The sequence below is a fragment of the Phascolarctos cinereus genome, unplaced genomic scaffold (assembly GCF_003287225.1).
Source record: "Phascolarctos cinereus isolate Bilbo 61053 unplaced genomic scaffold, phaCin_HiC Scaffold_1;HRSCAF=81, whole genome shotgun sequence".
Lineage (NCBI taxonomy): Eukaryota > Metazoa > Chordata > Mammalia > Diprotodontia > Phascolarctidae > Phascolarctos > Phascolarctos cinereus.
In genome coordinates, this window is record NW_027555514.1 from 220106210 (window position 1) to 220127326 (window position 21117).

At 45.6% G+C, this 21117-nt stretch overlaps 2 protein-coding genes across 4 annotated transcripts in view; both read right to left on the reverse strand.

The window, feature by feature from the left end:
- TIMELESS (timeless circadian regulator) overlaps window positions 1–15536 on the reverse strand; it is a 28353-nt gene extending 12817 nt beyond the window's left edge. The window contains exons 1-14 of one of the 3 annotated variants that reach the window (XM_020990045.2): window positions 15429–15535; window positions 14537–14644; window positions 5876–6038; window positions 5590–5743; window positions 5343–5457; window positions 5162–5224; window positions 4957–5058; window positions 4573–4728; window positions 4283–4416; window positions 3960–4047; window positions 3473–3649; window positions 2559–2776; window positions 2218–2321; window positions 1732–1901 (exon numbers count right to left, since the gene is read on the reverse strand). In XM_020990045.2, the coding sequence (XP_020845704.1) occupies window positions 1732–1901; window positions 2218–2321; window positions 2559–2776; window positions 3473–3649; window positions 3960–4047; window positions 4283–4416; window positions 4573–4728; window positions 4957–5058; window positions 5162–5224; window positions 5343–5457; window positions 5590–5743; window positions 5876–5957 (1563 nt within the window). In that variant the 5' untranslated portion in view covers window positions 5958–6038; window positions 14537–14644; window positions 15429–15535. Of the gene's footprint in view, window positions 1–1731; window positions 1902–2217; window positions 2322–2558; window positions 2777–3472; window positions 3650–3959; window positions 4048–4282; window positions 4417–4572; window positions 4729–4956; window positions 5083–5161; window positions 5225–5342; window positions 5458–5589; window positions 5744–5875; window positions 6039–14536; window positions 14645–15428 lie in introns of all 3 variants that reach the window. The other 2 variants (XM_078145871.1, XM_078145874.1) reach the window with 2 other exon arrangements.
- A 2417-nt stretch (window positions 15537–17953) lies between these two features.
- On the reverse strand, window positions 17954–20729 carry MIP (major intrinsic protein of lens fiber). The gene is made up of 4 exons (XM_020990048.2): window positions 20370–20729; window positions 19726–19890; window positions 19194–19274; window positions 17954–18252 (listed from the first exon to the last, which is right to left on the reverse strand). The coding sequence occupies exons 1-4, from the start codon at window positions 20727–20729 to the stop codon at window positions 18067–18069; spliced, it is 792 nt and encodes a 263-aa protein (XP_020845707.1). The 3' UTR covers window positions 17954–18066.
- Between the last annotated feature and the right edge of the window lie 388 nt (window positions 20730–21117).

Here is a 21117-nt window from a genome sequence, read left to right on the forward strand (position 1 = left end):
AAGATTCAGAGAAATCTAGGAAGACTTGTATGAATTAATACAGCAAAAAGTAAGCAACCAAGAGAACTATCTATATAATAAACACAACACTTTAAAGGAGAACAACTCTGAACGATAAGAATTTTGATTAACAGAATAATTCATCACAACTCCAGAAGACTGATGAAGCACCTCCAGCTGCAAAGGTGATAGCTTGTAGCATAGGTGCAGAATGAGACATATATTTCTATTACAACACAAATTTGTTTTGCTTGACTATACTTTTGTTACAAGGAAAGGTGGAAGAGAAAAAGGTGAGGGGCAGAGGATAGTGAGAATAATGCCAAAAAAAGAACAGAGGAAAAAAGAAGCATCAATGAAACACTGAAAAAATACAGAGGAGACCAAAGTAGGGTTCCCAAACAAGCAGGTACTACTAATGTTGGGACTACCATTCAATTTATAATATATTAAAAAGAACATTTACAACCAGTGTCTCTGATAAGGGCCTCATTTCTAAAACACATACAGAACTAAGTCAAATTTATAAGAATACAAGTCATTCCCCAATTGATAAATGGTCAAAGGATATGAACAGGCAGTTCTCAGATGAAGAAATTAAAGCCATCTATAGTCATGTGAAAAAATGCTCTAAATCACTATTGATTAGACAAATGCAAATCTAAACAACTCTGAGGTACCACATCACACCTATCAGATCGGCCAACATGACAAAACAGGAAAATGATAAATGCTGAAGAAGATGTGGGAAAACTAGAACACTAATGCTTTGCTGGTAGAGTTGTGAAATGATCCAACCATTTTGGAGAGCAATTTGGAACTATGCCCAAAGGGCTAGAAAAATGTGCATACCGTTTGACCCAACAATAGCACTTCTAGGGCTGTATCTCAAAGAAATCATACAAATGAGAAAAGGACCCACATGTACAAAAATATTTATAGGAGCTCTTTTTGTGGTGGCAAAGAATTGGAAATTGAGGGGATACCCATCAATCAGGGAATGGCTGAACAAGTTGTAGTATATGAATGTAATGGAATACTATTGTTCTATAAGAAATGATGAGCAGGCAGACTTCAGAAAAACCTGGAAAGACTTGTTTGGTCTGATGCTGAGTGAAGTGAGCAGAATCAGGAGAACACTGCACACAGTAACAGCCATGCTGTGTGATGACTAACTCTGATAGACTTAGCCCTTCTCAGCAATGCAAGGATCTAAGACATCTCCAAAAGTCGCATGATGGAAAATGCTATCCACATCCAAAGAAAGAACTATGCAGTTTGAATGCAGTTAGAAGCATACCATTTGCTATTTTTTTTCTTGTTTTGTTTTGTTTCCTCTTTCTTGTGGTTCCTCCTATTGGTTCTAATTCTTCCTTACAACATGACTAATGTGAAAATATGTTTAATAGGAATGTATATGTAAAGCCTATATCAGATTGCGCACCATCTTGGGGAGGGAAGAGGAGAAAAATTTAAAACTCAAAAGCTTATGGAAATTATTGTTGACAAATCAAAATAAATGAATATAAAATAAAAAAAAAGAACAAGTTACATGTAGTAGATTCATGATTTCATGTATAATCCCTACTTTCTAGTTTTCTTCATATATGGAAATGTACATATTTGTTGATGATTTTCTACTTTGTAATTTTAAAACTTTTTTGAAGGAAAAAAATTGTGAAGAAGTTTGATCTCCTACCTCCAAACCACTGCCCTCCCAATTCCTGATACCTGAACCATTAGATTTCCACGGCTTCGGCAGAAATGTTCTAACATCTTAAGGAAAAGATGAGTTGTCTCCACCAGGTCACAGAGATAAGAGCGGGGCTGGCGTGTCTCATCAAATTTCCGAAAGAGAGTCAGGAATAGTTCTCTGTACTCCATTATGTAGAAGACATTGTCTAGAAAGAAGCAAAGAGAAAAGAGGACCAGCCTGAAGGCTTCTACAGAGCTAAAGAAGAAAGGGTAAGAAATAGAGATGACAGAGTAAAATGCTACTGAAGTGACACAGAGAGGGCTAAGAGAGTAAGACCTGCCTTACTCTTTTATTATTAATTAACTTATTTTTAGTTTTCAACATTCACTTCCATAAGATTTTGAGTTCCAAATTTTCTCCCCATCTCATCCCTCCCTCCACCCCAAGACAGCATGCATTCTGAATACCCCTTCCCCTAATCTGCCATTCCTTCTATCTCCCCCTGCTTCGGCCTGCCTTACTCTTGATGATGCGGCTACTCTCCCTCACTGCTTCATCTGCAGACGTGTCCATCTTGTTCACTGTGGCCAGGAGTTCCTGATAGGCCTTTAAAGCTAGGTGCATTCTGCAGGGTTTGAGAGGAAGGGCACAAAATGAAAAGGAGAAGATATAGGAATCTGGCAACAAACTTCTGACAATTAGAGGCTGGAAGACGAGCAGCAGGCTGCCCACCACCCTACCCCAACCTCCTTATTCTGATGACCAGAATCTTGAGCAAAGACAGAGTGCTGTCCAAAGGGTCACGCAGCCAGAACCTAGGATTCCAGAATGATCAGAAAAAAATTTTTGCCACGCAACTCACCGGCGACCCCAAGAGACAGCTTCTTTCCGGTCAGTTAGCATCATCTCATAGTAATTGGTAAGGTTTTGTTCAATGAAATGGAAAGTTCGGACACTAAGAGTCTCTGAAACCAAGCCAGGCCGAAAATTGGAGGCACGGTTGAAGGTCATGAAGAAGGCCAATGCCCACAGATAGTATGTCTCATCATGTTGCTGTGCTTTCTCCCGGAGCAGGTGGTCCTAATGCCAGGGAAGAGGATACCTTATCATGACAAAATAGCAGGCCCCCTACCCAGCCTCTTTTTCACCCAGTAACCTACTGATAACTGAGAGCCCCAGGGCTGCTGACTCTCTTGGTCTTCCAAGGTCTTTTCATACCTCCTTATACATCCTCTAGGGTCACCCTTTCAGTTCTTCTACCTGTGTTTTCCTCACTGCTCCTTCCTTCTAGTCATTTCTTATAATGTCCTATCATCTCCTACCACCCCCTCTCCCACAGGTCAGGGAAACTCTCAGGGCTTTTCCTCATCTAGAGTCATATCCTTGAAGCAAATTCCCATGAGTTCCTAATTTTGTTGTTTTTGTTCATGTCCCATTTGGGGTTTTATTGGCAAAGATACTGGACTAATTTGCCATTTCCTTCTCCAGCTCATTTTTACAGATGAGGAAACTGAGGCCAACAGGGTTAAGTGAGTCACACAGCTGTAAATGTCTGAGGCCAGATTTGTACTCATGAAGATGAGTCTTCCTGACTCCAGGCCCAGCGCTCTATCCACTGCATTGACTAGCTGCCCAAGTTCCTAATACTCATTTCTTTTCTACCCTTCCCAATCTCCTTTTTTCCCCCCATCTCTTTTCTTAACCTCTCTCCCTATGTTTTCATTCTATCCCTTAAGTCTCTTCCTAATCCCCCTACAGAGTCTTTCCAAAGTTCACCTTGACCAGGCCCATGAGGCGGTTATAACAGTTCTCCAAGAACTCAGAGCAAAAGTCACGGAGGAAAAGGCGCACGTTAAGGGCTGAACGGCGCTGGAGGGAGTGGTCCTGGGCAATCTGACGACGCCGGGGCACATAGCGAGTATCTTTCCCCATATCTGGGCTGTAGGTTTGAAACTAGAGAAAGAGTTAGGAGAGAGTTGTAAGATCATCAATGCAGACCTGGAAAGGACCTCAGTGTCACTGGTGGCACCTCAATCCCCAGCTCCTTCCATGTATATCTCTGCTCCTTTCTCTGCATGGACTCCCAGGGAATTTCTCTCCCTGGTGCTAGGCTTTTAGATGAGCAGGACACAATACCATAGTTCTTATGTCTGAAACAGGTGATTTCAGTCCTGACAAAGCTTTCTCTTTGCCTCTTGGTCCCCTCTACTGAGACCATATACCAACTGCAGCTGCACAGAGAACTTACCACACCTCTACTCACATTGTGTAGACTTTTATGAAAGACAACATCCCTGTCTCCAATGGATTTCAGGCCCTGGATGACGTAGGATCCCCCAAAACGAGAATGTCTATGGAAAGCAGACAGTTCAGTATGACTTTTCCTTTTCTCTGAAGTCTTTCCTACCATCTCATACCTCTCAAATGTTTTATCTCCCAAATATCACTCTGTCTCCACCATCTTGAAAAATGTGGCCCTAGTGGTATGAAGCATACTCTGTCTGACCAAATAAATGCTCCCAGCCTATGAGACCGAGCCTGAATCCCACTGCCAAATCCCATGATGGACAAGAGAACCCAGCTCACCTGCTGCTCCTCTGAAAGACCCGGCTCTTCTTCTCTGCCATCTCCCTCCGTCGCAGAATTTCCAGCTCTGTCATGTCGGCGCCCTGCTTGCGGGCTGAACGTGCCTGCCCTGCCATGGCCAATTGCTCAGGATTCTGGGGGGAGTCAAAGGGGTTTCTGAGGTTGTTACCCTTCTCTCACCACTTCTCTTGGGGCAAGGTTCTGGCCTAAGAATGGGTAGCCACTGAGGCAGTCAAATCAGAGCACAGTGCCAGAGCTGTCCAGACCACTGGGCAGGTCTAGGGCCTCACCTGGTCCCGAAACATTAGGGAAACAATTTCTAGTACGTGTAGACTCCACTGCTGTTCAGCCGCAGAGCTGGCCAAGAAGAGCATCAGGTCGTCGAGACCACTGAGGTGCATGGCCCAGAGCAGTCGGTCATGGAGGCTGGCTTCATCATCAATACTCTGCACGAGAGAAGGCATGCAGGGTCATGAGAGAGTCTCTCAGTCCTGCTCCTGTGCTCCTCTATCCCAGGATCTGCCTACATCTTTGCTCTAGCCTTGGCAGGCATGGCCAGGAGAAACAAGGCTAAAACACGGGTTTGCATCTTTACCTGAATGCCTTATCTCCCAGGGCATGGGGTGAGGTGGGGGCGGGGGAGCGTCCTTTATCTATTACACTTAGACACTTACCTTTTCTTGATCACGGTCAGCTGGGATGTGGAGAATGTTTCTAACCAGTAGGAGAATCCGCTCGATTAGCAAGTTGTCTTCTTCCTGACGCTCCTCCCAGCCCTGTAAACACACAAGGAAGGTGACCTGGTTACTTTGTGGAACTCACCTGGCCCAGTTTGGGACTCTGAGCCCAGCAGAGGTTCAGGACACATGGCTCGCTTACCAGCTGTAATAGCTCATAGAGTGTCTCACTGAGGACCCCAAAGGTCTTCTCGTTGGCAAAAGCCTAGGGCAAGAAGGGAAGCGGCACAGATGTAACACACATTATATAGAACAAACCCTTTATCCTAACCACATGAGGCACAATCCAATAATTCTCAAGAGTCCCTGAAGAACAGCCTCACTTCTTTGTAGGCTTGCAGGTAGCTTAACACTTGCAGGAAATGATGCCGGAAGCTGGGATCCTGAGGAACTTTGCCAAAGCAGAGAAGGGCAGGTTGTGTCAGGTTCACCATCAGCCTGATGAGGGGAGTGAAGGAATATCTATGAGGCTCCCTCACCCACCAAAACAGGGACCACTAGCCTACATCCTTGTTAACCCTCCAAAGGGGAGGCCATAGGCTAGGGACAAAAGGGTCATGGGGAACCAACCTGATAACAGCATCAAAGAGCGGCTTGTCCTGGCAGTGCTGGATGAGGATGGGCAGAAGGTCCCCTTGGAGGATCTGGGCTGCCCCTAGCTGCTGCCGCACATCACAGGTCTCATCCTCATACTTCAGGTAGCGGATCAAATCTTTCACACTCTCTGCAGGGGAAATAAAAGATCTCTCTAGAGCTGGGGCCAAGGATTTTACTTAAGCCCACATTCAACTCCCATCTCAGACAAGCTGAGGAATTAAAAAGTCTCCCAACTTATTTAATACCTAAAGGTCCTTACCTAAGCAATCTGGCTCTTTGTGGTAGATGTCTCCTTCGAGGTACCCAAGGGCACTGCACGTAGCTAGAAGTTCACAGTTCATCGTGTACAAGTTTATATATCAATAGCTCAGCCAGGAGTGAGTGGAGGCCAGGTGACAGAGAATCAACCAAAATGGGGAAGCCTGAATAGAGAGAACAATGATAGTTTCTGCAGACTCCTTTTCATTTAAAGGGGAGAGATACCTGGGACTCAGACACTCAGTCTTCTCAGTGGAGCTACAATTACAGCAGCTCTTATTAATATTTTATTATTAAAATCATGAATATTTCACATTAAAGTTTTCAAAGATCTTTACTCACAACAATTCTATGAGCTAAGTAAGTAGTACAGGTGTTATTATTCCCATTTTAAAGAGATTAGGAAACGGAGGCTCAGAGAAAGGTTACGAAAAGCCCCAAACCTGAGCCTTAAAATCCCTGTCCTTTTGGCACAATCCTCAAAGAGCTTCACCTGCCAGAGGCAGAAGCACCATGCTTAAACTCTAAGAGAATTCTTTGCCCTAAGCTCTGTCTCTTCTCAGTCCAATTCAAAGAGGCTCCCCAACCAAGAATAAGAAAGAGCCAGCCCCCACTCTCATTGGCAACTCAACACCTAGAGATGAGGATGCAGTGCAGGAGCTATCACAACTTAAAGAAGAGAAAAGCTCTTTGGGTTAAGAGAGACACATCACGTAACCACAACATAGCTGTAGACATCAATTTTATATATCACAAGAAGTTTCCTTTCCCTGTAAGAAATACCAGTTCACTATCACACCTGGAAAATCCAATCTGTCTTCCCCCACCCCCTCCCAGCTGCCTCCCAATGCTAAAGAAGCTCAGCTTTGAGATTCCACCATATTCTGGTTGGGGCCTGGTGGCCGAAGGCAGAGTTATAGAGTACCAACATTTTCCTCAGTGAGGGGGGTGAGGCAGATAAATTGGCAGGCAAGATACACAGGGAAAGGTTTTTCAGTCCTACTTTTTTTTTTGGTGAGGGCAAATGAGGTAAAGTGATTTGCCCAGAGTCACACAGCTAGTGAGTGTTATGTGTCTGAGGTCACATTTGAACTCAGGTCCTCCTGACTCTAGGGCAGGTGCTCTATCCACTGCACCACCTAGCTGCCCCCTTTTTCAGTCCTACTTTGAAAAGACAGAGCTAATTCAGACATCTTTCTTGTCTCCCAGACCTTGGGAATCACAAGACAAGGCACAACATACAGGAGTAAGAGGTTGAGGGGGATTGGAGATGGACAATCTCTCCTTTCAGAAGGATTCCTCTTGTAACCAATATCCCCCTAATCTCATTAGCCATCCACATATGCCCACCAGGGCTTGTGGCCATTTCAGAACCTGTAACCAGCATCATAAACACATCCATATACACATCATGTGCCCTACCTTGCCTGTGTAGGTTCTCAGAAATATTTGTAGATCATCCCCCTCAGAACCTTCAGTCACTGTTCCCAGCCTCCAGTGGCTTCCTCTAAAGACTTTTTCACCCTCTGCTGTTCCCACCTTCGGCCTCAGCCTCCACCTATTTCCTTGGGGAATAGGCAGTAGCAGAAGGACCTAGGTTAAGCCTGATGCTATCTCCCTGCATTTATATAATTGGTCTACTTTCTTCAACTTAGCCTCCTGACCCCCTCTAATGGTAAGCTACCTTTTAGCTCTCCTCAACTGGGTTGTAGAGCTAGCAAAGGGCTCATCAGCTGGATACTCATAAAGGATGAGCTCCTCTGCTTTCCCAATTGTCCTCTCACATGTGTCCTATACCCCACAGCCCTGGGGCAGAAGTGTCTAAAAGTACAGAAGGTGCTGGGACCCACCAGCTCTCCTCACAGACATACACAGAGGAGTTTCTTTCTCTACTCTGCTGTCTCCTCCCAAAGCAGCGACCTCAGAAAGACGATATAATCAAAGCCAACTGAATGGTTGCTTAAGTAGTCCATTTCCCTTAGAACAAGACTTGGGATACTGAAGCCTTCAGAAGATGGAAAATAGGGAAGAGGGAAAAAGGAAGGCAGCAAACAGTGCCAGGGCTAAGCACTTTACAAATATTCCATTTGATCCCCCCAACAACACTGGGATGCAGGTGCTATTATTATCCCCATTTTACAGCTGAGGAAACTGAGACAAACAGAGGTTAAGTGACTTGCCCAGGGTCACACAGCTAGTCAAAGCCTGAGATCAAAACTGAACTCAGGTCAGTGCTCTCTCTCCACTGCACTGGATAGAACTATCTACCAGGCCAGTGGCATCACCTGGGCATGACTATTAACAGTTAGACACTTCTCCAGAAGTTCATAGTCCCTAGCACAGGGACAGAACAGAGAGGCATATATTTGTCATTCTCCTCTGTTCCAGACACATTTATTCCACTTTTTGTTTTCTACCCTTCCAGCTGCTACGTAACTCAATGACTCAAGCAGACCAGGGGGCAGAATAAACCTCACTTCAACCCTTAATTCTCTGGTGCCCAACACCTCTCCCCACCCCATCCTCAAGAAAACCTCATTTCAAACAGCAGCCCCAGTGTACTCTGCATGACTAGGGGTGGGGGGGTGTACAGGGGAGCAAAAGGAAACGAGGGAGGAAGGATGTTCTAGTAGCAGAGGGAAGTCCTTATATAAGAAAGCCAGTACATCTGCTCTCGATCCCCTGCAGTGCTTTCTAATCCAGACTGTGGAACACACAAAATGGGAAGAAATGGGTCAAGAGGCCTATTGTGCAGCTTCCAGGCCACAGTCTGATGCCGGTAAAACATCTGGGCCCCATTCATTAGAAGGGGCAGAAAATCGCTCCCTGAGGCAGTGACAGCTTTCCGCCCTGGCAGGGGCACTCAGCCAAAGAACTAGGCCTTCGTGACAAGAGAACCCCTCCTCCAAAACCACAACCTTCCTCCTGCGCCCAATCAGTGGCTGCTGCCCCTCCAGCCTTTTGGACTTCACTTCATCCATCACTGTCTGACTACCTACATCTTGTCTACCCACTTGGGCCAGGACAGGTCCTCTGTGACCACTGCACTGGGAGTCAGAATACCTAGGTTTGAGTCCTGGCTCAGCCATTTGTTAGCTAAGTAAACATGAACAAGTTACTGTGTCTCAGTTTTCTCACTGGCAAAATGGGGGTAATACCTCTACCCTGTGTTTGGTAACTGTAATACACTTTATAAATGAGAGCTATCATAGAGACAGCTGGGTACAGCCATGGATAGAGAGTCAGGCCTGGAGTCACAAAGACTTGAGGTCAAATCTAGCCTTAGATAACTTACTATCTGGGTGACCCTGGGCAAGTCACTTAACTTGTTTGATTCCATTTCTTCAACTGTAAAATGGAGATGATAATAGCACCTATTTTCTAGGGTTGTTGTGAGGATCAAATGGGATAATGTGTAAAGCCCGTCCTACAATAAATGCTATGTAAGTACCAGTTATTATTAATTTCAGGGGTGGAAAGGACCTTAAGAAGTCCAGCTCTGAGGCAGCTAGGTGGCACAGTGGATAGAGCACCAGCCCTGGATTCAGGAGGATGAGTTCAAATCTGGCTTCAGACACATAACATTTACTAGCTGTGTGACCCTGGGCAAGTCACTTAACCCCATTGCCTAGCCCCCCCCCCCACAAAAAGGAGTCCCGCTCCCTCATTTCACAGACAAAGAAACTGAGGGCCAGAGTGCATAAGTGACTTGCCCAGGGCCACACAGCTAGGAAGTATCTGAAGTGGTATTTGAACCCAAGCCTTCCTGACTCCAAGTGTAGAGCTCTACCCACTATGCAACACTCCCTTGAACTCACCCTCAGTGCAAAGTCCCATCTCAGTATGTTACCATCAACCAATCAACAAGTGTTTATTAAGAACCATGTTCTGGAGGAGAGGATTTTATTTTATTTTTTAATGAAGCAATCCCTCCTCTCAACCTTACATTTGATTTATTGAATGGATCATAAACCTTGAGAAAGGGAAGGAGGAAGGAGAAGGGATAAACACACACACACACACACACACACACACACACACAAACCCACCACAAATATTATTGCATTTGATCCTTATAACAACCCTGTTGAGATAGGTGCTATTATTTATCCCCATTTTACAGTTGGGGAAACTGAAGCATACAGCAGTTATGTGACTTGCCCGGGGTCACATAACTAGTAAGTGTATGAGGCTGGATTTGACCTCAGGTCTTTGTGATTGGGTCTTCCTGATTTCAGGCCCACAATTTATCATACCCTGAGCTACCAGCTACCTCCCATTGAATGAATATCATTAAAACCACCCATTGCTACAAGTCTCTAGACATTCCCTTTTTCTGGGCCAAACATTTAGTCTTCTACAAGTCCTTCTATGCAAGAAGAGTAAGTATACAGCAGGACATGCGAGGGGCAAGGTATAATCAGACAGGCAGACAACAATGACTCTTCCCATAACTCCACCAGTTCAGGTGTAGATGAGTCCTCATCATCCCTCATCCTCTCTTTAAAAGCCTGTGATCTAAGCTTCTGCCTTTTACCAGACTCTATCTAGCCCTTTCATCTTGAGTGTCTCTTTTATCACTCAATTTAAATGAAAGCTTTTGAAATAATCCGAGCCTTCTGTGTTTTTATGAAGATCAGAGGTTCCCTTCGGTGTTTAGATACTAGATACTGGAAAAGAATGGGGTTTCTCCTGTGCAGACTCTCTCATCGTGCATGTCTTTGCCTCTCTAGCACTCATCAAGGTTGAGAGGACAGAAGACACATATCTGCAGTCTTCTTCTGTTCCAGCCCGTTTCTTCCACATTGTTGTCCACACTTGGAGCTTCACAATTGAACCTTTCCCTACTGCTAGGCAGGGTTTCGATCTCCCAGCTTCCTTCTCAGTTTTGAATCCTTTGAACCTAGCACAGTGCCTGGCCCACAGTAAGTGATTACTAAATATGTATTGAATTGAATCCTTGTTACACCTACAGCTGGAAGTTCCATATAAGAGACCAGAAACTACTGGGAAAACAATGTAGCTTGCTGACCTCTCTCTATGAATGTTTGATCTTATCCTTTCCCACCTCCTCCAGCAGAATGCCCTGCTATCATCCATTTCCCCCTACTTATTGGCTCCTTTCTTAATGGCCCACAAATATGCTTAAGTCTCCCCTGACATTAAAAAAACCCTCATGAGGAGATCTCTCCTGATGTCCATGGCTACAGCCTGCCCTGAAATCATCCTGTAATTTACCTTGTAAATATTTTGCATTATGTGTACATGTTGTATAGACTGTAAGATATAAGTTCCTTGAGGACAGAGACCTCAAGGATTGCACTGCAACTTTTACCTCATTGGACAAATCACAGGCACTTAACAAACACTGGTTTGTTTATTTATTTATTTTTGCATAGGCAATGGGGTTAAGTGACTTGCCCTGGGTCACGCAGCCAGTAAGAGTCAAGTTTCTGAGGCCACATTTGAACTCTGGTCCTCCTGATTCCAAGGCTGGAGCTCCATCCACTGAGCCACCTAGCTGCCCCAAAACACTTATTTATTAAAAAAAAAACAACCTATACCACCCCAACCAGCTCTCATCCTATATCTCTCCTCCCTTTTCCAGCCCAACTCCTTGAGAAGAGCCTCTACTTTTCCTCTCACTTTTTTCTTAACCCTGTGCAACCACATCACTCATCTGAAACCATCCTTGCCAAAGTTATCAAAGAGCTCTTCATTGCCAACTCTATTAGCCCTTTCATTTTTGACTTCTCCTTAGCATTTAACACCACAGAGCACCCTCTTCCTTGATACTCTTTCGTCTTTGGGTTTCCATGACACCCCTCCCTCCAGGCTCTCCTCCTACTGGTCCCTCTACTTAGTCTCAGTGTCCTTTGCCGTGTCCTTGTCTCTACACTCTCAGGGACCTCCTCAGCTCTCAAAGATTCGATTATCTCTTTGCAGACAGCTTCCAAATCTCTGTCCAGTCTCTCTCCTGAGCTTCCAGTACCCACATCACAAACTGCTCATTAAACATTTCAAACTGGATGTCCTGTAGACATCCCAAACTCAAAGTCAGCTCATTACCTTACCCCCAGAGCCCACCACCCTGAATCTAGTTCTAGTCGCCCAGGTTCACAAGCTTGGCATTATCTGATTTCTCATTTTTTTTAAAGGGGGGCAGTAAGCCAAATAAGTTTGGGAACCTCTGCTCACCATTCCCACAGTGACTTTTCCTAAAACACAGGTCTGACTATATCGTCATGCCCTTGCCTCTCCCCCAACTCAATAAACTCCAGTGGTTCTCTATTATCCCTAAGATCAAATATAAACTCCTCTGTTTGGCATCTGGCCCCTTCCTACTTTTCCAATCTTCTTAAACATTACTGCTCTCCACCATCTTTACAGATGCCCAGGTCCCATCACCCAACAGGGATATTTAAGATTCCTAAGCAACAATTTTCAAGAGGGGAGGACTCCAGCACCCTATCCTCCCAACTCTTCAAGACAGAAGTGGGGAAAACCAAATTTATAGCAATGAGAAAGTTATCCTCTTCCACAGATCCTGGCTGGTATTTTAATATAACTCATTTCCAAGACTATAGGAACTCCATTGTTAATAGATAATGAAGAGATATTTATTTTTGCCTAGTTGGCAGGATAAGATATATACAACCATGAAAAGATAACTAAGGCTAACTAAAAGATAACTAACGAAAAAGACAAAAATGAATGGTTTTGACAGTAGTTGCTTAGGAATTCAAGAAGGAGAGGTCACTTTCAATTGAAACGAAAAAGCCTTTACACAGGAGGTGGGTTTTGAGAAGGGCCAGGTTTGGACAGCTGAAGAGCATTTTGAATGGTAAAGTTACTGGAAAAAATGAATCTGCTTGGGACAGAGGTGTAAACGTAGGGAAACAGTATAGCATAAGAAAGTAAGTTTGGGCCAGAGTATGGAGGTTCCTCATAAAATCACTGATTTAGAGCTGGAAGAGATGTTAGAGGTGATTTAGTCTAACCCAAACACTTTATGGGGGAGGAAATAGAGGCACAGAAGGATTAAGTTACTAGCTCCAGGACATACAGGGAGTAAATGGCAGAAACAGGAGGCAAACTCTGGTTCTCTGACTGTAAATTTAGTACCCTTTCCACTCTACAAAGTTTCCTCCTCAAATGTTAGGTTAAGGAGTTTGGATTATGGATCCACTGAAAATGTTCAAGCAGGGGAATGGCATAATCAAGGCCAGGTTGTACTTATACAATAGTAAATAGCAATGCTATGGGGAGAGCAGGAGAGAGTTTAGAAGAGGGATGAGGACTGAAACAGAAAGGAGTGTGAGCACAGGTAGGAGTCCCAAAATAATGGTCAATTCTTAGAGGAGAGGGAGAGTTTCCGATAATGATGGGTAAATAGGAAGTCTGCCTTAATTACTCTAAAGATCCAGTTCTACATCTGGACAAAAATTGCTTCTGGGGGAGAGACCTGTTTGGCCCTCTTGTCTGTCTATACAACTGACCCTCTTCAGCTGTCTATACACAGCTGAAGTGTTACACACCAGCAAAGATTAGGAACATTTAAGAAACTGACAACTTCCCCTATTTTTATTTATTTATTTTTACCCAGGAGTAATTTGAATGACTTGTTGGTTAGAGTAAAGAGAAAGGATATGTTTGGAAATCAATGTGAAAAAAAGCATTAATTAAAATGAGAGTAATCAATATGGGAATCTGTTGCTTGAGGCCCAGACTCATTCTGTGCTTACTAAAGGCATTCTTTATAAGGACTTTTCAACTGGGGTAACAATTTCATCTGCTGGGGTCACCTCAAATCTGAAATGACAGGGACAGAAATGGGGAGCAGGATAATTAAGTAACTAATAATTCACATAAGTCACACTGATACAAGTGTTTTAAAGTTTAAACACACTGATTTAATATACTTTCCTCATAACATCTCCATAGATGATGATGATGATGATAATTCTCCTTGTTCTGTTCACTTCACTTTGCATCAGTTCCTACAAATTTTCCAGATTTTTCTGAACCCATCCCTTTGGTCATTTCTTACATTACATATTCTCTTACATTCATATAATACCCAACATTTATATGGCATTTAAAGGTTTGCTAAGCACTTAACAATTATCATCTCATTTTAGCCTTACAATAAATAACCCTGGCAGGTAGATGCTATTAAACCCATTTTACAGATGAAGAAACCAAGGCTGATAGGTTAAGTGACTTGCCCAGGGTCACGTAGCTAATGAATGTCTGAAGCTGGATTCCAATTCAGGTCTTCTTGACTCCAGGTCAGCACACCATCCACCATCCCACCTAGTTACCTACACTTTGTTTATATATAGAGTTATATACACACATACATGTATATATACACTCCCTCATTTGGTCCCACAACAACCCTCTGAGATAATGCTATTATTATCTCCATCTTACAGATGAGGAAACTGAGGCACTGAGTTGAAAATTATTTGCCAAAGATCACACAGCTAGGAAGGGTCTGAGGCAGAATTCGAACCTCCAAATCCAGATTCTCCATTCTGTCCACTATCCTTGTTCCCAAGGTAGTCATCAAGGCAAGTCCAGGACTCCAAATCACATTCCTCCTTCTCGGTGGGAGAAAATGCACTGGATTTGGAGTGAGGTCTCATCTCTAGCTCACCTTAGGGTAACTCATTCAACGTCAGTAAGATGGAAGGGGTTGGACCAGGTCATCTTTGAAGTCTCTGCAGGGGCCCGTCCACAATGGCTATGAATCCTTTACCTGAATCTGGATGAAGTCAGCCAAGTCGAGTCAATAAGCATTTATTAAACTAAAATCTCATCCTCGACAGGAAGTCTTTCTTAAACCGCTCCCCCCACCCCAGCCTTTAATGCTAGCTACCTTCCCTCCACTGATTATCTTCAATTTATCTTGGTAGTACAGAGTTGTTGGCAAGCTGTTTTCCCCCATTAAACTGTGAGCTCCTGCAGGGCAGGGGCTGTCTCTGGCCTTTCTTTATATTCCCAGGACTTAGCACAATTCGTGGCACATAGTAGGCGCTTACTGAGCTATGAGATTTTTGCCCCTGCCCCAAGACCCGATCTGGCACATAGCAAGCACTTTAACAGCTCTTGGGACATTAGAAAACAGGCTCTGGCTTTCTGGTGTTCATCTTTGCTCCTCCAAACCTTTTCCCACCAAAGCCAAGAGTGAATTCGTCTGTCCTCTTCCCTCACCCCTCCCCTCTCCTCCATGATTTCTCCTCCAACCCTCAGCAGAGAAACACTAGCAGGAAACAGATCACAGCGCCAGCAGGACCGACCACAGTCTATTGCGCAAGAGCGAATCTCCCCCTTCCTTCTGTAGAGCGCCAGCTGGGGATCAACCACGCGCCGCCACGCATGCGCGAGCCTCCCCCCCCCTGCATCCGGCCAAGTAGAGAAATAGTAGGAAAGCCGTAGTTTAGGGTGAGAGTTCCCCCCGCACTCCGAGTCGCAGGAAGGGCATCGAGAAGACTCGGGTCCGAGCCCACTTCTATCGAGTGCCCGCCGCCTCCGGCGCACGCACTCACCACTTCGCCTCGGGTCCTCCAGCTGCCGAAGAGAAGCCGCCTCCCGGAGCCCGCTGGGCCGGCGCTCTTTCCCGCCACTGGACTAGGTGGAACCATCCATTCACTGGAGGAGGGGGGGGGCGGGGCCAGACTAGTCTATCGAGGCGGAAGAGTGGTACGATCCTTGCTCTGTGTCTCGCGGCTGGTGGTGGCTGCCCGTGTGTGCGGGCTGAAACTGACTCCTGAAACTGACACTCAGCCCTCAGGGGACTCCCTACGTAGACTGAAGTTTTCCAGAACTTATTTACCCTTGATTTTTTTTTTGGGGGGAGGAGGTTTGGGGGATGGGGTGGTGGGTTGGGGAGGATGGAGTCATTGTTTTAAATGGGGGCTGGTTGTGGTCCTGGATACAGGTTCTAACTAGGACCCTTGGGACTCAGTTTCCTCAAGTTGTAAAATGAGAGATTATATGAGCTGTCGCTAGGTGGAGTAGCGGATGGAGACCTGGACTTGTGGTCTGGAAGACCTGAGTGCGAATCCCTCCTAGAGAGGTTACATAATATATGTGACCCTCAGCCAGTCACTTAACTTTTAGGCTTCTTATACATTACTCTGTCATCATCTCCCTCCTTACCTCCCATCCCCCAAGTCTGCGATCCAGTGACACTGGTCTCTTTGCTGTTAAGAAATTTCCTTTCCCGACTCAGCAAATTTTCACTGGCTGTCCCCCATGCATGGAATTCTCTCTCCATTCTCATCATGGCCTCCTGACTTCCCTGGCTTCCTTCAAGTTCCAGCTAAAATCCTGCCTTCTACAAGAAGTCTTTCCCCATCTCTTTTAATTCTAGTGTTTTCCCTCTACTAATTATGTCCATTTTTTCTTGCGTATATCTTGTTTGTGCATTTTTTCTCCTTGAGAGGAGAGACTGTCTTTTTTACCTTTCTTTGCATTCCCATTGCTCAGCACAGTTCCTGGAATGTAATAGTTGCTTAATAAATGTTTATTGACTGACTCACCCCAGGACCCTGGGCAAGACACTTAACCTCTCTGGTGTGGAAAAAAAAAACCCTAGGCTCTGTTCCTTATTTTCCTAATCTGTAAAATGAGTTTGGAGTCTGTAATCTCAGATCTAAATCTATGCATGTGGCTGTGACAAGGCTCACAAAAGAAGGGATCAATAATATATTTTTAATGGACCTATCTCCGTTGAGTTTATTTTGCAAAATAAAGAATAAGGTGGAAGAAGACTTTTTTTTTGTTTGGCTTGAATTCTTCACTCTTAGGAAGTAGTTTTCATGTATTGGTAAGAACCCTGAATTTGAAGAGAGAAGAGTTTTGGGTTCTAGCTTAGCCACTTGCTAGCTCAATGATCTTAGGTAATTTCACCTCTCTGAGACTCACTTTCTTCATCTGTAAAATGGGAATTATGACTCCAGGATTGTTGTGAAGATTTGTTGAAATAAATTTCGTTGTCTTAGGGTACTGTATAAATGTCAGCCATAATTAAGACATTTGAGTAAATGGGATGAGAGGTTGGTGTTTAGAGTCAGGAGGCAAAAAAAGATAAGATTTATTGAAAGAACAGAGGGAAAGAAAATAGGAAAGAGTTATAGAAGTGAAAGCGGAAAACCAAAAAGAGAGAAAGGTGCCATTTGAAGGATGATTTGATGTAACTCAGATCACAGGGGCTCCTCTAACTTGGGTAAGCTGAACCCATAGAACAGTTCCTCCTCCTGCTCTCATTCCACTGACTGTCCCCTCTCTTGACCAGGATCTAGGCTTTCTGCGTTAGGATATAGATGCCATTGTCATAGGATGGGGAAGGGGGGTGTTGGAAATGTTGAAGTTCCTATGATCAAAGTGGAGAGCTAGCCCTGGGATCCACCCACCCCTGTCCCAGAATGAAAACGCAACCCAGCCATTTTGTGTAGAGGGGTTTATGCTGCTTTACAAAATAGCCCAAACCTGAGGAGTATGCCCTCATCCCAAGCAGCCAGTCTACCCACCAGGCAAGTAGCTCTGAGTTGGGGAGAATTCATTGTCTTCACCTATCATGTCTCTCTAGCTCTACATGGTCCAGCTACAACTTGGTCTGAAGCTTCTGTTCCATCCTCTACTTGGAATCCCTCTCATCGACAAAGTCTTGGCCTCACCCCCTTAGAGATGCTGAGCTTCTCCACCCCAAAATTCTGGTCCTTTGCCTCTCTGAAGTTGTCTCTCACCTTTGGGAGCAGCCCCCACCACCCCTGCAGTTGGAAATCAAGGGCCATGCACAGCTGGCAGTACAATGAAGAGGGGAAATTTAGGGTGCTAGGTCTGCCCTTACCCTTTGCACACCCGAGTGGGTTGTGGGGTTAGGCAAGAGAAGCATAGGGTGACACACAAACCCCTTTTCCTTCCCCCAACTTTCATGCCCCTAAACACAAGCAGATACATGGCCACACACATCCACATACATATGCATAAGCATGTAACCATGGCATGGTGGGGGGTGGTATCTGCACTAACCAGATCTCACACAGCAAAAAAACAAACACCTTGCCCCCACAAATAAATAAAAAAATAAAGAGGTACATGCCCCCCATTCCCCTGGGGACTGGCTTTCCCCCTGCCACCAAAACAAAACAGCCTTTGTCCACCTCAGTCCTATTGAGGCCCCTATAGGGCTTGGGTCTTTAGCTCAACAGGCTCCCCAGTGATCTCTGGTTGCCCGTCAGAGTCATTGGGCCTGATACCCTTGAGGATAGTTAGTCTCTCTGAGACACTCTTGATCCGGGGAAAGAGGAGGAAGTCATAGAGGAGGCCACCTAGGGTTGCCCCGATGATCGGGCCTACCCAGTACACCTGTAAGTAGAGGAAAGGAGGTTTGAGCTGGGAAAGGGGAGAACAGTGCAGAAGAGAAGTCATTCTCTCAGTTCAACCCCCAACCCAACAGACATTCTGGAATGTAGGCAGTCTGGGATTAGGGTGTAGAACTGGACATGACCTAAGTGGAACCACTTTTTTTTTTCCTAGACAGAACTACTCCTTTGTCCTTCAAAACCCAGCTCAAGATGCTTCAGCAGCATCACCCCCTCAAATTGTCCCATTCTCTCTGGGAAGAGAAGAGGATAATATGAGCAAGGTAATAGTTGTACCCAGTATCTCACTTCATATTCAAGAGACTGTGATTGGTGGGGGGTGGGGGGGAAGGATAGAGGTCGCTATATTCACTTATAGAGAAACTGAGGCCAGGGAGGCCCTATTTCCTTTCCTGATGACTTTCCCATTTTTGTTAATTCTTTAAGACACATCACCTCAGCAGCTATGTATGTTTGTAAATTCATATTTTCATGTTATTTTTTAAAAATTTGTTTTTTTCAGGTTTATGTGTGCTATATTCCCAACAAGACCATTAATTCCTTGAAGATAAAGGAACATTTTCTTCATCTTTAGTCTGTCTCTGTCATAGTTTCTCAGTACACAGTGGGCCACATAGTGTTCTGAGAGGCAGCTTGAGTGAAAAGAGTGATGAATTTATGGTCAGACCCTATATTCATTCCCTTGACTTCATCACTTAATACTTATGTAACTGCATGTGTGTCCTCTCTTGCATTGGAAAACCTTGTTTTGAGATCAAGATTAGATTTGTACTATTTGCAAATGGACAATCTCTCTCAGAGGCCCACTCGGGTGAAGCCACTGGTGGGCAGCTAAGAGTGCCTGATGGAAAGTGGTAACTAAACTCTGGATCCCTGGGTCCCACCCACCTCTGTGTCCTTCCCTTGTCTGTCCCTCTCCCTTACCCAGTGGTTGCTGAAGTTCCTGGTGAGGATAGCAGGAGCAAAGGATCGAGCAGGGTTCATGCCTGCACCTGTATAATACATCTGCAAGAGACACGGCTGTAATAGGAATCTCCACAGTCTTCCCCCCTCCCCACACCCACCCCTCCACCATCTCCCCAGTCTGCGATGACCCGGTTTCCCTGTAGTTGGCAAAGCAAGGGTGAAGTATGTGGGCAAGGCAGCTGTTCTGAGGGAATTGATCTGGATGGGGTGCAGGTCATTGGAGCCAAACCTGGTGACTTGTGACCTGAAAGCAAGCATACCTCCACTGCCCCTGTTTAATGGACCTCTACTTTAGATGTAAGATGAGGTAGCTGTGTATACACCTGTTCCCTCCCCTCCCTATTGCCCCCTTCCCCAGGGGAAAAAAAATCAATATTTGGACTCTAGGAGATTTCAGAATTCAGAAAGTTCTTCTGGGGACTGGGAAAGGTTTCAGGGCCCTGGCATTCCTTGAGCATGGGGTTTCCCTTACCCCACACCCACAGCTTACCCCAAACAGGTGCCCCAGGGTGAGAGAGACACCAATAGCTAATGCCACAGAACCCAAGCGTCCATTCCTTCTCTCATCAAACGTGGCAAAGATGCAGAGCACAAACTGAAGGGTCAAGAAGATCTCCACGATAGTGGCCTGACCCACGCTTACCCCAGGGTGGAGCTGGCCAGGGAGAAGAGAGGAGATCGGCTGTGAAGGGCTCGGCAGCGCTGCCCCATCCCCCGCCCCACCCCCTCCTTCGAAAGAACATTCATAATCGTTTGCATCCTCCCAGGGGAAGATGGAGGCTATGAACCACTCGGATGCTAGTATTCATTATTTTATTTTATCTTCAACAATACTCCAGAGAGGATGTTTCAGAATAATTCTGCCCATTTATAACTGAAGTCCAGAGATGTTAAATTCTCCAAAGCTACACAAGCTAGGAGTAACACTGACCCCAAATGTCTTGACTTTCAGTCCAGGGTTCCTATATCCTCTGCCCTAGCTGCTGGTGAAGAAACATTCCCTTTTCTATCCGCACCCCCTTCCAGACTTCCCCACTATGATAATCCTCTCCCCTATGCAACCCCAGCCCCCTCCCCCAGCCAACAACGAGGAATGTAGCTCTAGGTTCCCCTCCAGCTCTTTGTGGCCATTACCGTGTTGAGCGCCAGGTTCCCACGGACAGCTGCGGGGGTAACACTATACAGCACCGCAGCCCCAGCAACAGCCCCCAGCAACTGGGCTACAATGTAGCAGAGGGCGCGGAGCAGGGACATCTGGGAGCCCACGAGGAAAGCGAAGGTGACAGCGGGGTTGACATGGGCTCCGCTGACATGGCCTACTGCCTGCACCAACGTGGCCAGGGCTAGTCCAAAGGCCACAGCCACCTGCAGGACGTGTACAGGGCCGGGCGCCCATCGTAGCGAGGCCCCCAGCCCAAAGAAGACATAAAAAAGGGTGGCAAAAAACTCAGCAAAAATGGCCCTCCAGAAGGAGGCTGAGCGAAGTTCCCACATTGCAAGGGGGGAGTGGGGGGAACAGGGGAGATGGACACAGTTCCTGGGTCCCTGCTACCCCCCTGGCCTGGCCCCACTGGACAGCTTCCTTTATAGAAGAGCTCTTAATCCACGGGGAGGGGCAGACAAAAGGTTGCTGGCCCAGCCTCTTAACCCCATCACTGCTGAGAACAGATGGGCCCACTGTCCACACCTTATAAAGCTGCTTCCCTCCCTTCCCCCTCCCCCCTCCCTTCTCCCAGTTGAGAGATGAGCAGAATCAACAGAGAAGGGTTGGGAACTGGGGAGAGATTCTGGGAAGGGGAGGGAAGAACGGAACTTAGTGTCTTGAATTGGAGGTCCAGGGTCCTGAATTGATGCCATAGATAGAGGAACACTGCTAAATTCT

What these genes read in the sequence shown, in the direction of transcription:
- MIP (XM_020990048.2), bottom strand. Translation starts at nt 20,729, where the DNA reads ATGTGGGAACTTCGCTCAGCCTCCTTCTGGAGGGCCATTTTTGCTGAG. An exon ending in GGAACCTGGCGCTCAACACG is followed by an intron (nt 19,891 to 20,369) that starts GTAATGGCCACA and finishes CTCCCTGGCCAG; the next exon opens with CTCCACCCTGGGGTAAGCGT. An exon ending in GGAACTTCAGCAACCACTGG is followed by an intron (nt 18,253 to 19,193) that starts GTAAGGGAGAGG and finishes CTCTACTTACAG; the next exon opens with GTGTACTGGGTAGGCCCGAT.